Consider the following 14,543-nt stretch of genomic DNA (forward strand, 5'->3'; position numbering starts at 1 on the left):
AGCTGGATAGGCAGTGGTTTTAAATACTCAGCGACAATACTCACCCAATTGTTTTCACCTCCACCAGCAACAACACAGACGGGGGTCACCAATATTTCCACAAGGCACCTGCTGTTGATGTTAGACACATCCCAGGAAAGAACTCAGCCAGAGAATTCTTTTCTTCTTAGTACCCGTATTCCAGATATGCCTTCTCTGTAGCACATACTGGGGGGCGATCGCCATCTCTGAAATGACAGGTGACTCCATGGGTCTGCGCCTCCTCTCACCACAGACGTCTAGCCGTGAAATGTTCAAAGTGTGTGACTAAGAGACTGGGTTGCTTCCCAGTTCGTCAAACACTAATGCTTGGCATGAACTCAGTGGGCTGATGAACACCAGAGGTGCGGGTGATATAGGCTCAGATGGCACTGATGGAAAGGGGACACTGTAGAGGACAAGAGAGAGCATGATTTTGACAGGATAACAGGATTTTTATGAAATATACATACCCTGGCCCAACACTGAATCAGTTAGCACATCTGACTTTGTAAAATAAGTTATCCATAGTTTATTAAAACTCTGTGTAAGAACTATTTTGCATTTTTCTGTAGAGGACATTGGCATTTTATGCCTATATATAAGTATGTATATATATATAAATATATACAAATATCTCATAGTTTAGCAAACTTATACCTAAACCTAATATATCTACATATTATTCATAGTGTGCATGTGTTTTATATATGTGTGCTTGTTTGTGTGTATATGTATATGTGAATATATACATATACTTGTGTGTGTGTGTATATATTTGTATGTGTGTGAGTGTGTGTGTGTGTGTGTGAGAGAGAGAGAGAGAGAGAGAGAGAGAGAGAAAGAGAGAGAGAGCCAGCAGTTCATTTCCAGTGCCCTCCTCCCTCCCTCTCCACAGTAACTGAAGCTTACAATTCAGCTGCAGTAAGCAGCAAACCCCAGGGAGCCCCACGTCTCCTGTTCCCCAGCAGTGGCATTTAGAGACATGCACTACCATGCCTGACGTTCTGCATGGGTGCTGGAGATGCAAGCTCAGCTCCTTCTGTTCATACAGCAAGGTCTTTAGAGCTGAGCCACCTCAAGAACCCCGAATGACGTGGTTTTGGTGTTATAGCTTCATTTTTAGTAACTCTTCTGCCTCTCATCTTTCTAGAACGTTGTTCTCTATGTTCATTCCAGTTAAACTGAAAATAAAAGTCAGTTTAGAACTGTTGTTATTGTTGTTGTTTGCCTTAGAAGAGCTAAGTAAAGATCTTGATGATAATGTATTTAAAATGTATCATTTGGACACGCTCACACAGTATATGCTCAGCAGCCATGTTCTTCCTCAGTCACTTGAACCAATGCCTTATGGTTACAAATACAGCAGCTTGATTTTCTTGTTGTGGTCGAGCTCTGGTTCTCTAAAAAGTAATCAAAGATAATATAAAAAAATATGGATAAGTTATAAAATTGCAATGTTTAGCTACTGGACTTTAAAATAACTGTTGAAAAATATAGGCAAGAATGGAATAATTCAAATAACCCTTCAGGAAGGGACAGTTTTCTAATCCATCAGGGTGGCTAATTCTCTTTCACTTAGATTTCCCTGACATCATCAAAATACTGCAGTTATTTAAAGTCAAGCATAAGCTACGTTGCTACATGACAGCTGTGTACATTATTAAAGAGATGACGTCACTGTCAACGTGAAAATAGCATTGTCTAAGTTGTGACGACATTGTCAGAGCGATGACATCATTGCCAAAGTGATAATGATGATATTGTCACAGCGATGACATCATCACTGCCAGGATGGTGATGTTGGAGAACCCCAGTGGCACATGTGTGCTTCACACCATTCCATTAGAACATGACGTTCATGCCAGGTTCCTTTCTTACCTCTGAACCTGTGCTGACCCATGTGCTCCCACCATGGCCATGGACTATCAGTCCAAATTTTGTCTCTGAGTCTCATTGAAGACTCTGAGGCTAAGACAGTTCACAGTGCTTGTTCTGCAAGACTAGGCACCAGCTCAGACCACAGATCTATACTGTAGAGTCTTAAATCAGACCAACTGGCTAGTCAGACTAGGACAATTTAATCCTAAAAGATTTCTTTTATTTTTTGATTAATGGTTTAGTTAAAGTTTCTTTCTTTTCATTTAACAAATTTTACTTCACAAAGAAAGTCTGGGATAAAAGTTTCCCAAGTCTAATGCATCAGAAAGCTCCCAGTATGTTTCCCCATCACTCTTGTGAAGATCCCATGTGTAAGGGCATGACAGGCAGGCAAACCCTGGCATGACCTACTCATCTTACTGATATGAGTCTTTACTAAACAACCTGTGCTCCCTAGAACACTGGCTCCAAGAATGTACAGCCCCATGATTTTCAGTACACAGCAGAAGCTGCATACACCTCTGTGGCCCTAAGACAACCCTCCATTTCATCCCCACACTGCTCCATGCAGCTCAGAAGTTAGCAAGCTGGCATAGTGGGTCTGTTATTATCCATTTTCAAAGCAGAGCCCTCATGATGGTCATGATTCTAGGTAGACTAGGGGGATGGGCCCAGATTCTAAATCACTCAGCACAAGTCATCCTTAGTACAAATTTAGTGAATACTAAAACTTTATGGTTAAATGTTGCATTTGTATTGAAGCATTTAATGTCAAAAATTAGAGAAAATAAATCTAACCAATGTTTCTCCAGGAGACAAGATCAGAGGACTGAAGTATGGTGACCAGCAAACCTCTCGGGGTTACTCAAGGGTATTCCAACAATGTCTTACAGATACTGAGTCTCACCTATGTGTGTTTGTTTGTCTTTCCAGTTCCTCCGAAAATATATGACATCTCAAATGACATGACCATCAATGAAGGGACCAATGTCACCCTCACTTGTTTGGCCACCGGGAAGCCAGAGCCTGCCATTTCCTGGAGGCATATCTCCCCATCTGGTGAGTGTTGACCTGCTGCGTTGGCGGCTCAGATAGTGAGTGAACCCCCTTTCATTTCCCTCTTCCTTCATGAGATGGTACCTATAGACAGCAAGGCTAAAGGAAACTGAAGGAATGAACTGCCCAAGTCGTCATAATAAGGCCTCTTGATTCCTAGGCAACGTTGTTTTCATTGTAACATTCTAGTAATCACAAATCAATTCGAAAGGCTCAGATGGAATTATTACTACTGGAAAAAAAACCTGTTCATTTAAATGTGTGCAGGACTTATTCAGCAGCATCCACATGTTGATAGCCAGCAGGCACAGCTGAGGTAATCAGGAGAGAATGGAATTATACAGACTGTGAGTTGCTAGGCCTGATTCCAAGCCGCTGTGCAGAATCAAGGGTTTGGGAGTTAGAATTATCTTTACTTGATGAAGGGATCCAAAAGTCCTCACATGGAAGTGATTTATACACAGAGATCAAGTAACTGGTGGCATGAGGTCTGTGGGATGTTTCTAGGTACCAGTGGCTTCTACGACTACACTGTGCACATCACCCAGAAGACTTGAAGTCAATTTTAGCATGTTAGTGACAGTCAATCCTCATGCAAATAGGCTCGTGTCTGTATTTGGAATGCCAAAGCGTGAGTGCAGTTTGGGAGTCTGGAGTAATAGGAGAAGCCCAGGCTCACAAGGGCCTGGCTCTAGCTTTACCAAAAGACCCTGTTTCTAGGGAGGAGAAAGCCAGTGATAGAGCAAGCACTAAAACTCTTCCTTTGAGTTCGGTGTGTACACGTGTCTGTGCATACAGCCCCACCCCAAATAGATACAACAACAACAAAAAAAAGAAATAAAAGTTTTCACCTGTAGCTTTGAGAATTTCTTGAAAGTGACGATATTATTTTATTGTCTAGGAACACAGCACATTTTTAGATTAATACAATTTTACTTCAATTGTTTTCCTTTTAGTTTTGAAAGAAAAAAAAAACTTCCACAAAGCTGGAGTGAACAATGAGACTGCTCTTAATAAAACCAGAAAGGAACATTGTATGTAGGCGTAGAAAAGAGCACACTTGGAACATCTACTTCATCTGCTAATGCTTTACTTAACATTGCTCATTCCTTAAGTGCCTTCCAGTTGCCTCATTTGTGCAGTGGGTCTAATGAGAATCACCCACACCGGGTGCTAAGTATTGCTATTAATGGGAGAGAAAAATCAATATACTAGCATCACACATTTATGTGGCATGCATTAAGCTCCTGTAACAGTTCTGAAGTTCAAGTGTACCATTGACTGACAACACCTCCCTTGACATAAGCCACAAAACGGATATGTGAACGTCGAACACATGGCAGGTTCTCTACAGGCCGGAAGTGGACGCAGAAACTGAGACCCAGCATCAAATGCACCACTTTCTAACCCAAAATGCTTATGCTTGCATTCATCCAGTCGTTGACTGGCTCTCCGATGTCCTCAGGTGTTTCCTACTTTCCAAAACTGTATAGCAATGATCTCTAGTTATTGTTTACATTGACAAGAATCACGTGTCTTTATCAGGTATGCGATAGCTTGAAGCATATGCATCCTGGAAGAGTTAGAACCAGCCGGCTAATAAGTGTGTTGCCATTGTTTTCGTCACGAGAACCACAGCATCCATTCCCTTTGCATTGTCTAAGAGCAGGATGTAACAGTACCAGGGCTGGAAGGATGGCTCATCGGCTAATGGTGCGGACTGCTCTTCTAGATGACCCAGGTTCAAATCCCAACACCCCCATAGCAGCTAACAACTGTCTGTAATGCCAAGAACGAACATCCTCACAGAGACTTACCTGCAGGCAAAACACCACTGCCCATAAAATTAAAAAGTAAATACATTTTAAAGTAGGAAAGGAAGACTGAAAGGAAGACGTCAGAACATGAATATGCTACAGTGTGCAGCGGACGTCTGTGTTTGTCCTCCCGTCTCACAGTACCCAGCATTCTTTTTCCAGCTTAGCGTCCCAGATATGATGGGACTGGAGAGAAATAAGAGACGTAATTGTGCCTTGAGAACTAGAAGGTGATATTCAAATGTACGAATAATTCTTAATCATCTCTCCATGGATAAAATCTGATGGCACTATGGGTTTTGTAAGAACGAAGTACACAATTTCTATCACATATAATTTTAGATTAATATTTTGGACTTAACGCTCCCATTTCACTGTGCTTGCTCGCTGTGCACATTTGCCTTTTTCATACATCCTTAGATATACTTTAGTTTAATTAAATAACAAGAATGCCAGTTACTGAAGTTATTAGAATAAAGATTACAGATAGCATCACAAACTGAAAGGAAGACAGATTTGGTTTATAAATTAAACAGCACAGATTCATTTTTCTGATTCTGGCATACCAAGAAAATGAGTAAAATTAGCATAAACATTAATAATTATCTTTGAATAGCTGGACTCTGAGAATATTTTCATAAATTTAGAATTATAATGTGTTAAGGGTTCTATATTCCAATGCTGCTTCAGGAAGCATGCCTAATAATTCTATTATCTTATATATTTATACTTGAAAGCAAAAAGTGGATTTCACTTATCTATTTATGTTTTATCTGGAAAACGTGAATGTCCTGCATTATCTGCTGTTCTGCTTTACTGTGTAACAGAAGAGTACACACCTGAAACAGCCGTCAGCCCATGACCAGCTCTGGTGCTTTCTGCAGAAGCCATGGCTGGGTTCTGTACACATGCAATACACTTGTTTTGTTCTGTTTACTAGTTTTTAAATAATTCCCACTGTCGCATCCGTGATTGATTGAATGGTTCCTCACAGGTCTCAGGAAGGTGGCTTCCTCTAGATCTTCCCTGATCAATAGCTGTGTATTGGTATGATCATGCCCCAGGCAGCCCTGGAGGCAGAAGGAGTCTCCACCTTCCTGTACCTCCATCTGCTGTGTGCTTCACTGAGATTTTAAATCAATGAATTTCTTAATTCATTTATAACCATGGCTTCTTTCTCTGCAAGCTGCTCAGCCTATGCCTCATCTTGCTTTCTCTGGCGTAATAAACACTGTGACTGAAAGCAGCTTGAAAGAGAAAAGAGCTCATTTGGCTCAGCATTCCATCACTGAGGGACTCCAGGGCAAGAACTCAAATCAGGAACCCGGAGGTAGGAACTGAAGCAGAGACCACAAAGGAACTCTGCTTACTGGTTTGCTCCCGTCCCAGATTATTTTCTTATACACTCCAGGGACACCTGCTCAGCGGTGGTGCTGCCCTCAGGGGCTAAGAGTCCTTCCACATCAATCATTATTAAAGAAAATGCCCCCATAGACTTGACCACAGGCCAATCTGAGGAGGCAATTCCTCAGCGATGTTTCCTTTCCCTAGATGATTCTAGCTGTGTCACACTGACAAAAAGCTAACTTGAAACCTATGAGAGCATTACACTCAGATCACCCGTCATAGGAAGAGCACATCGTACAACCAGGTACACTCAGTGCAGCCAGCATCTTAGCAACTTTTAGAAAATTGTTCATGTTTGTTTATAATTCATTGCTGTTTAATCATTTAGATGTTCAAATTGTTCTTTACTTAGCCATTGAGGGGTGTGTCTGTGTGTCTATGATCTTATATGATGTGCCTGTCATATGTCTGTGTGACCTGGCATTGCAGAGTGCTGGGCTTTTGTCTATGTCCTGCCCCAGCTCTGGGATAAACCAGGTACTTAACTCTGACTAACAGGATACACACGGGGCACCGTTGATCTCTAATGGTAAAGTAATCAGCGAATCGGCTCTCCAGATGAGTTCCTCTGAAGTTCTAGTACAACGCAGAACGTAAATGACCTTAGGACAGGGCATGAAAAGTGCGGGAGAAGGGAGGGTTTAAGTGGGGTTGGGAGTGAAGCAGAAAGGGAGAGGAGGAGGTGGGAGGAGGCCATCCAGAATCAAGCATTTGCTTTTTCTTTCAGTAAAAATTAATTAATTAAACTAAAGAGAAAGAAAGGTGTGTGAGAGAGATAAGGAAAGAAAGAGAGAAAAGTGAGGGGGGAAGGAAGGAAGGAAGAAAGAAAGAGAAGGCTATGGAAGGAAAAAATTGAAGTATAATAAAGGAAGAAAACATAGAAAAGCATTTTATTTAGTTGATAGAAAAGCCCTAAAGGGTGTCCTAGGGACGTGTGTGTGTGTGTGTGTGTGTGTGTGTGTGTGTGTGTGTGTGTGTGTGTGGTGTGTGTTGTGTAAGCATGTGTGGAATTACAAGCAAAAAACTGTTATGTGAAGGTGAAGAAAACATGAGAAAGGAGTTGCTGGCGCTATAGACAGTTGATGTGGATGTATGCGGATGATGTGACTGCTCCCTCCACTCTTTGGCCATTTCCTTTCCTGAGAGTTGTCAGGACCATAGGGCACACGCAGCAGGGAGCTCAAGAATCTGCACTTTGCCTCACTAACACTGAGCTTGAGAGCCAGCACTTCCTCTGACCAACACTAGTTTTATAAGCTAACGGGTGAACTTGTTTATGCTCCCAATATAAGATGTTGGTAACACTTTTACACAAATCACAGTAGCCAGTGAAATGACAAGTTCAGAGCACACGACAGAGGCCATGACCTGAGGAAACATTCCACAAGGCTGAGAGCAGACACATTGGGCCACATAGAATTCCCATCAGTTCCCTAAAATTGAGCAGCCAATTGGTGGCTCTTGGGTGTACAGCTTCACCCAAATGAGACTGCAAACTCAAAACTTACTTTTAGTTCTGGGAGGTGGGTCAATTAGTGAAATACTTGCTGTCCAAGCGTGAGGATGTAGGTTGGGGCGCCCTGAACTCACACAGAGCTGTCATGCATGTGATACTGGTGCCGGGGAGGAGTGCCCTGAGGGTGTGCACAGCAACCTGCCCGGATGAATCATGGACTCCAGGTGCAGTTTTAAACACCTATTGTAGAATATTTGCGTTTTTCATTTTTGCACATAAAAATAAATCTATGAAGTATTGTGTTTATTTTTAAATCTGGACATGGTATTTTGAATGAGTCCATTGCAGACAGCATAGAGTTGCCCTTAATTAAGGTGACCATCACTGTGGTAAAACACCATAACCCAAGCATCTTGAGAAGTAAAGGGAGTATCTGGTTTACACTTCCAGATCACTCTTTATCACTGAAGGAGGTCAGGATGGAAACTCAAACAGGACAGAAACCTATAGCTTGTCAGCCTGATGTCTTATAAAACCCAGGATCACCAGTCCAGGGGTGATCCCACCAACCACGGCCTTCCCTCATCAATCACTAATTAAGACAGTGCCTTATAGACTTGCCTACAGCCCCAGATTATAGAGGCATTTTCTCAATTGAGGTTCTTTCCTTTCAGGTAACTCTAGTTTGTGTGTCAAGTTGACATGGGATGGGGTAGCAAAATAGCATATAGCACATAGAACCAGATAGGTGTCTACTGCATAGGCAAAAGTACCGTTGAGAGCACTTTCTAGATAAACCATGAATGAATTCCTGTGTGAGAGATGGTGGGACACCTCTCTGTGCCTACCTGCCCTCCTCCTACTACTACTGGTAAGGTGTAGGTGGCTCTTTACCTTCTTTGTGACTCTGGCGACTGTGTGTACTGGAGTAGAACACTTGGGAAACAGCAACCTTTACTGTCTTAGGCTTTAAGAAAACGTCAGGGCTGAGAGATGGCTCAGCTGTCAAGAGCATATTCAGCTCCTGAGGAAGATCTGAGTTTGATTCCCAGCACTAAGTTGGTCAGATCACAACCACCAGGGATCCAGCACCTCTGGTCTCCATGAATACTGCAGCATACACCCTTACAAAGAAACACACACCTACACATGTTTAAAAATAAAATAAATCTTTGAAAAAATTTAAAGATATGTTGGCTCTCACACCAGAGGACACTTGGGCATGAAACATTGTTTTCTAGTTTCTCCCATATCAGCTTCCAAAGTTGTATAATATAAAACCCAAGGACAGAAGATGCAAATTACTAGCTATAAGAAAAATGGAAGACTGTTAAAAAAAATGAAAGTGATTCCTTAAAAACCATATACACTATGGCAATATCTTATCTAAAATAATTGTGAAATTAGCTCAAGTCACCCCAGGCACAATCCAGAAGTGTTAGTTTTCATTAGTGTTCCCAATCCTCTGTTTCTGTTTTGTGGAAGAGAGTCCTGGGCCAACACCACGCAGGCTGCACTCTGCCGAGCCTCGTGTGCTCTGACAAGGTGCAGCCTGTCATCCAAACACCGTTTCAGGTTTGCAGCCCTGACATTGCACTTTGCTCACTGATGTTCGAAAGGAAGGGGAAAAAAATCAGTAAAACTAGCAATTTATGCTGATGATATTTCAACAATACTAGATCTTCAGATTGCAGGCTGTGGCTCCAGCTCCATTGTAGAGTAGCCTGGATGTGGGGCTTCTGTGAATTTCCATAATGGCTTTGCATAATGGATAATTATATAAAGAATGAATCTGCATAATGATGCCAAGTTAAACTTTTACCATAAGATTGCACACCAATAATTCATAGATGCAGTTAAAATTACCTCTTTGTTCTGAGACTTTCTTTATAATTTTAACTTCGTCTGTTTGCAAAGTCCCCGCTACTTTCCTCTGGTTATTGGTGGGTTGCGCAAGATTGTTTGTATTCAGAATTGCTAATGCCTGCTATTTAAATATAGAAAGCAGGAAAATTTTAGTATTTTAACACATATATAAGACCAAACAATGGGCCTGATGATACAATGGATTGATATAAAAATAATTTCCCATTCTCTCAGAGGAAAGTGCTTATCCACATGATACAAGAAAACAAACCCATCAAGCATTTTGCAGAAGATTCTTTTCTTTTCCCTTCTTTTTTCTTCCCTTTTTGTGGAACTTGATTTTGTACAAGGCTGAAAGAGCAGGGTAATATAAAAGAAAGAGACATCAGAGGTGATGTCTCTCCTCAATGTCCTGGATTGGAAAAGAAGATAAAGGGAAATTTGCAAAAAAAATAAGCATTTGCCAGAGTCTCCCATTGATACTTCAATGTCATGTTTATATGTTCAAAATTATATGTTTAGGTCATAGGTCAGTATGTATAAAGCAGTAATTAACTTGGTTAAATTTTATTTTCTTGTGAGTTATCTTATTTTAACTCAAGCTGAGTTCAGATTACATGGGAAAAAGACATTCTAAGGCTCAGGAAGAACTGGAGAAAACAGAGTAACCCTACAAAAACCATGTGTGCGGTGCTGATATCTAACAGGGGTTATTCATTACTTCATTGATTCCAGGAAAAGCTCTAACACGTAGGCATAACATCTGCTCATTGATTTTCATATAGTCTTATAAATCATGGGCCATGCTCACAGAGAAAAGCACCTAGACTGTCCATTTGACCCCAAGGTACACTGGTCAATACAATGAGAGAACATACACTTTGATCCTTCACCCTCATAAATGTAAGACTGTGTTCTTCAAAGCTGCTTTTAGTAAAGAAACAATGGAATTGCCAGGGAGATCTACAGTGTTCCTAATTCTACACTGAGATTTTCATGAGAAATAAAGAAATAATACTTTAACAAGCATTTTTATTTTTTAAAAAGCTCCAGACCCAAAGTGTTCATGCCAATAGAACAGTAGACAGTCATCAGTAGACAATAGATGGTAGAAAGGTCATATGATCACTTTGGAGTAAGGATTTTATTAGAGCAGTTTTCCTAAAAAGAGAACTAAGCCCATTTTCCTTCTCTTCAAATGAACAACACACATCAATTCTGAATTTTAACTGCACTCTGACATGTTTTAAATGACACATTTATTTAAACACAACTAGGAATCAATATCAGTACTAGGGAATTGGAATGGCTCTAATCATCTTGGGTCATTGACTCTCTAATAAACCCTACTTTTATGTTGTTCTTTTCATACTCAGTTTTGGATATGGTTCAGGAAGTTATAGTTGCAGAGAACTCGTTTAATAAATATTTGTTGATTGAATTTGTTAAGTGATAAATATTCAGGACTCCATAGTTTTACCATTTATTTATAAACCTACATTTAGTGGTTAATATTTTCAAAGCTAATGTGATGGAGAGCTAATTTTGCGTTTAGCACATACGTGACTACATCTTTCCCAATAAGACTGTAGAGGAGCAAACATTGTTTTTTATAATTACCAAGATCTTCTTAAAGAGACAGCATAACTCAGTGCTTAGAAGAACCTTGCTAATACTTAAACACATGGTTTCAGTTCCCTCCCATGCCACTCCACAGGGCTTAACTTAGGAAGGGTTTTTAAAGTAGATTGTATCTTTAGTCTCTTCATCTACATAATGGAGATGATAATATCATAAATCGACAATTATACCAGAGATATTATAGACAAAGAATTTAAAAGGACATTCATTCCAAACGAATGTCAACTTTGTCAACCTTGGCACAACCTAGACTAATCTGGGAAGAGAGTCTCAATAAATAATTCTGTATATTGGGTTGGCCAATGAGTGGTTATGTTAATTGTGTAATTGGTGTAGGAAGACCAAGCCAACTGTGAGCAACATCATTCCCTAGGCAGAGAGTTCCGCTGAAAGATATAAAAGTGGAGAAAGCCAGAAATAAAACTTAGCGCAAGCAAGCACACATGAATCCATTTTACTCTTCCGTTGACGGCAGATCAGGTAGGCCAGCTGTTTGAAGTTCCTTTCTTGGCTTCCCAACCATGATGGATTGTAACCTGGTATAGTAAACTGGAATATAAGTCCCCCTTTTCCCTACGTTGTTGCTTGTCAGTATATTTTACCACATCAACGTAAATAAAATTAGACCAACTAAGAATCTACAATATCAACTCTCACTGTTAGCATTTCTCATATATTTCATTTTCCCTCAAAGCTGTTGGAGGAGCAATAAAATACAATGTTTCTGTATGATGAAATAGATCAATGTGAAGCAGCAATTTCATTTAGAAGCTGATGAGGTAGTATCTGGAACTTTGTCTTTTCTAAGTATAAATTGGAGGACAAAAGGTATACTGAGTAAGGTCCAGAATAACTTCGAGAAATAAATTTTGTGTTATTCATTCAGATCTAACAGTCTATGAGTAAACAGACAGGACAAGACTGACCAAGGACATGGAATTTTGTTTGTTTGGGGTCGGTTTTTGTTTTCATTTTTGTTGAAAATATTTTCCAAGTTTTATTCTGTATTGTAGAAAAGAAAAAAATATAAAATAAAGAAGAAAAGATTCTTGCACACAGGTTTCTGAGGGGTAAACAACGGAGTAAGAAACCAAATCTCCTTAAGGTTTCTGTGTCCTTAACGGTGGAAAGGGCTAATGTGTGGGGATGGCAAGAATCGCACGAGCAGATGTCAGTGCAAGGCCAACCACAGCCCTGTGCTATCCTCATCTCTAAATGATCTGATATCAGTTTACTATGCACCATAAGAGTGAGCATTTTCTACCATGATACAGTTTTTCCACCTTCTCTGCAATTGTTAAAAAGGGATTTTTTTTTCAAAAGGATCAAGATTAGTGAAATGTCTCCCAACAAAATGAAATGTTTCATGAAGTAGGAAAAGACTAATTTTAGCAGGCTGGCCAAGGAGGTTAAATTACAACATTGATTGCACTAAAGTTTGTGTGTAAATCTTGCCTGAGATACTGTGACTTCAAAATCTGTATTTCTTACTTCTGGGGTGTGTCTGGGTGAGTGTGGGCTGTGGGGGGGTGTGAGTGTGTGGATGGGAGTGTATGGATGTGGGGGTATAGAGGCGTGGGTGGGAGTGGGGTGGGAGATGGGTGTGGATGTAAATGGGATGGGTACTGTGTGGGGACGGATGTGAGTGAGTGGTGGGGTGAGTGGGGTAGGTCGGGCGGCAGTGTGTGTGTGTAACTATAGCTGCATTTCATCACAGACCTCAGGAGTGTGTAGAGAGCATTCCTTCATAAAGTCACCAACCAGTAGCAAGCCACATTACTGTCTTGAAAACTGGTCTTGGTCGTGCAGAGGATCATGGGATTCGTGAAAAGAATTCTCTCCTTTAAAGTTCCTCCCCCTTTCTCTCATGGCCAGTTTTAAACATTTCTGTCTGCGATGGGCCTGAAGGCCTGTGCTGCCGAGCGAGCGTTCGTCTCTGGGCTGGAGCTCTCAAGATGGATCCTTCCCATGCATCATCGTAACATCGTCATCCGGACGATGTCTTAGGGCAATACATCTCCAGAGCTCTCAAATGAGGAGCTGTCGGGGAGGATTGGCTTGAGAAGCAAATTCAACTCAATTACATGACAAAAAATCTAGTGCAGGGGAAGAAAAGACCACCCTGCAGTAGCCTCTGTGAGGCCGGGCGCCTCGCGGAATTCTTCTGCGTTTTCCTTCTGTAGCATGATAAGGAATAACTGTGGGTTTTAAAGACACATCTGAAAGATAAGATGTTGTTTCCGGACCTCTGCCTGTAACTCAGTGCAGGCCTGATACATCTTTGAGGCACTGGATTGATTCAGAGAAAGGGCATATGAGCGATTCTACCTATTTAATATATAAACCTATATTCTGCTGTTGCCCAACAGATTACTGTATTCAAATGTGATGGGCTGAAAGGACTGAAATCTTTTAAAGTAAATTCCTGGGTGACATTTTACAATATCCAGACATAAGGAAAGAGAGACAAAAGATGACTGGAATGTGATCCACCACAACAAATCAACCAGCTCTACCCATATACTCTCCAGCCATGTGCTAATTCCAGCCTGAGCTGTCAGGAGTGATCAATAACTCCTGTTGCTCGTGAAAATTGTTCTTAGATGTCTCTGGTATATTAAAAAGCAGAGCGGCTTAATTTCATCCTGATACAAATATAGTATACAGCTCTCCCTCTAATCTACAAGTCTGTGAGAAAAGACAACTATGTTATTAAAGAAATTAAAATCATCATAGAGAGGTTATATATATCATAGACAGTTTTGCAGCATCTATTCTCCTCCAAAGTTATCTACCAAATATACGCCTCAGACCACAGGGGATAGGAGCACAGTGCCAAGAAGAAAATCAGCTAGTGTTTTCAAAGAATTTACAATGTCTGAGCTTCAGACAAGAAAGCGAGACACCTACACATTAAGTACGGACTCTAAACAGGGCAGCTTTGAGGGCTTATCTTTAACTGTTTTGTGAGTTCTCCAGGGGAGGTGTGAACAGACATGTTCACACCAGATAGGGTACTGATGACAGACAGTAGAACCAAGAACACCCAAGTCTTGTTTAGTGAGCCACTGAGTTTATTAGTGTCTCACGTTCCCTAGAACTAAAGTTATGGAGTGTTGTAAGCCACCCTATGAGTTCTAGGAACTGAACCTGGGTCCTCTGTAAGGGCTCATGTCCACGGAACCATCTCCAGACCCATGTTCTTTTCTTTTAGATGAGGTGCATACTTTATGCCCGGCCCATAGCCCTGGGGTCACCACTTCTCATCTGTCAGTTTACCACCAAGATGAGTCTCTGCCCCTTCTGTCCCTACGATCTGTGGTGAGCAGTGACACCTTCTAAAGAAGAGACCTTTCTCTGTCGTCTACAGCCATCAGTACAACCATCAGCTCCCCCTGGAT

The 14,543-nt window shown here is 40.9% G+C and overlaps 1 protein-coding gene across 1 annotated transcript in view; it reads left to right on the forward strand.

The window, feature by feature from the left end:
- Negr1 (neuronal growth regulator 1) overlaps positions 1 to 14,543 on the forward strand; it is a 674,664-nt gene that overhangs the window by 411,609 nt on the left and 248,512 nt on the right. Inside the window, exon 3 of the mRNA XM_038311658.1 lies at positions 2,833 to 2,958. Coding sequence (XP_038167586.1) covers positions 2,833 to 2,958 — 126 coding nt within the window. The remainder of the gene's footprint in view (positions 1 to 2,832; positions 2,959 to 14,543) is intronic.

The sequence above is a fragment of the Arvicola amphibius genome, chromosome 14 (assembly GCF_903992535.2).
Source record: "Arvicola amphibius chromosome 14, mArvAmp1.2, whole genome shotgun sequence".
Classification (NCBI taxonomy): domain Eukaryota; kingdom Metazoa; phylum Chordata; class Mammalia; order Rodentia; family Cricetidae; genus Arvicola; species Arvicola amphibius.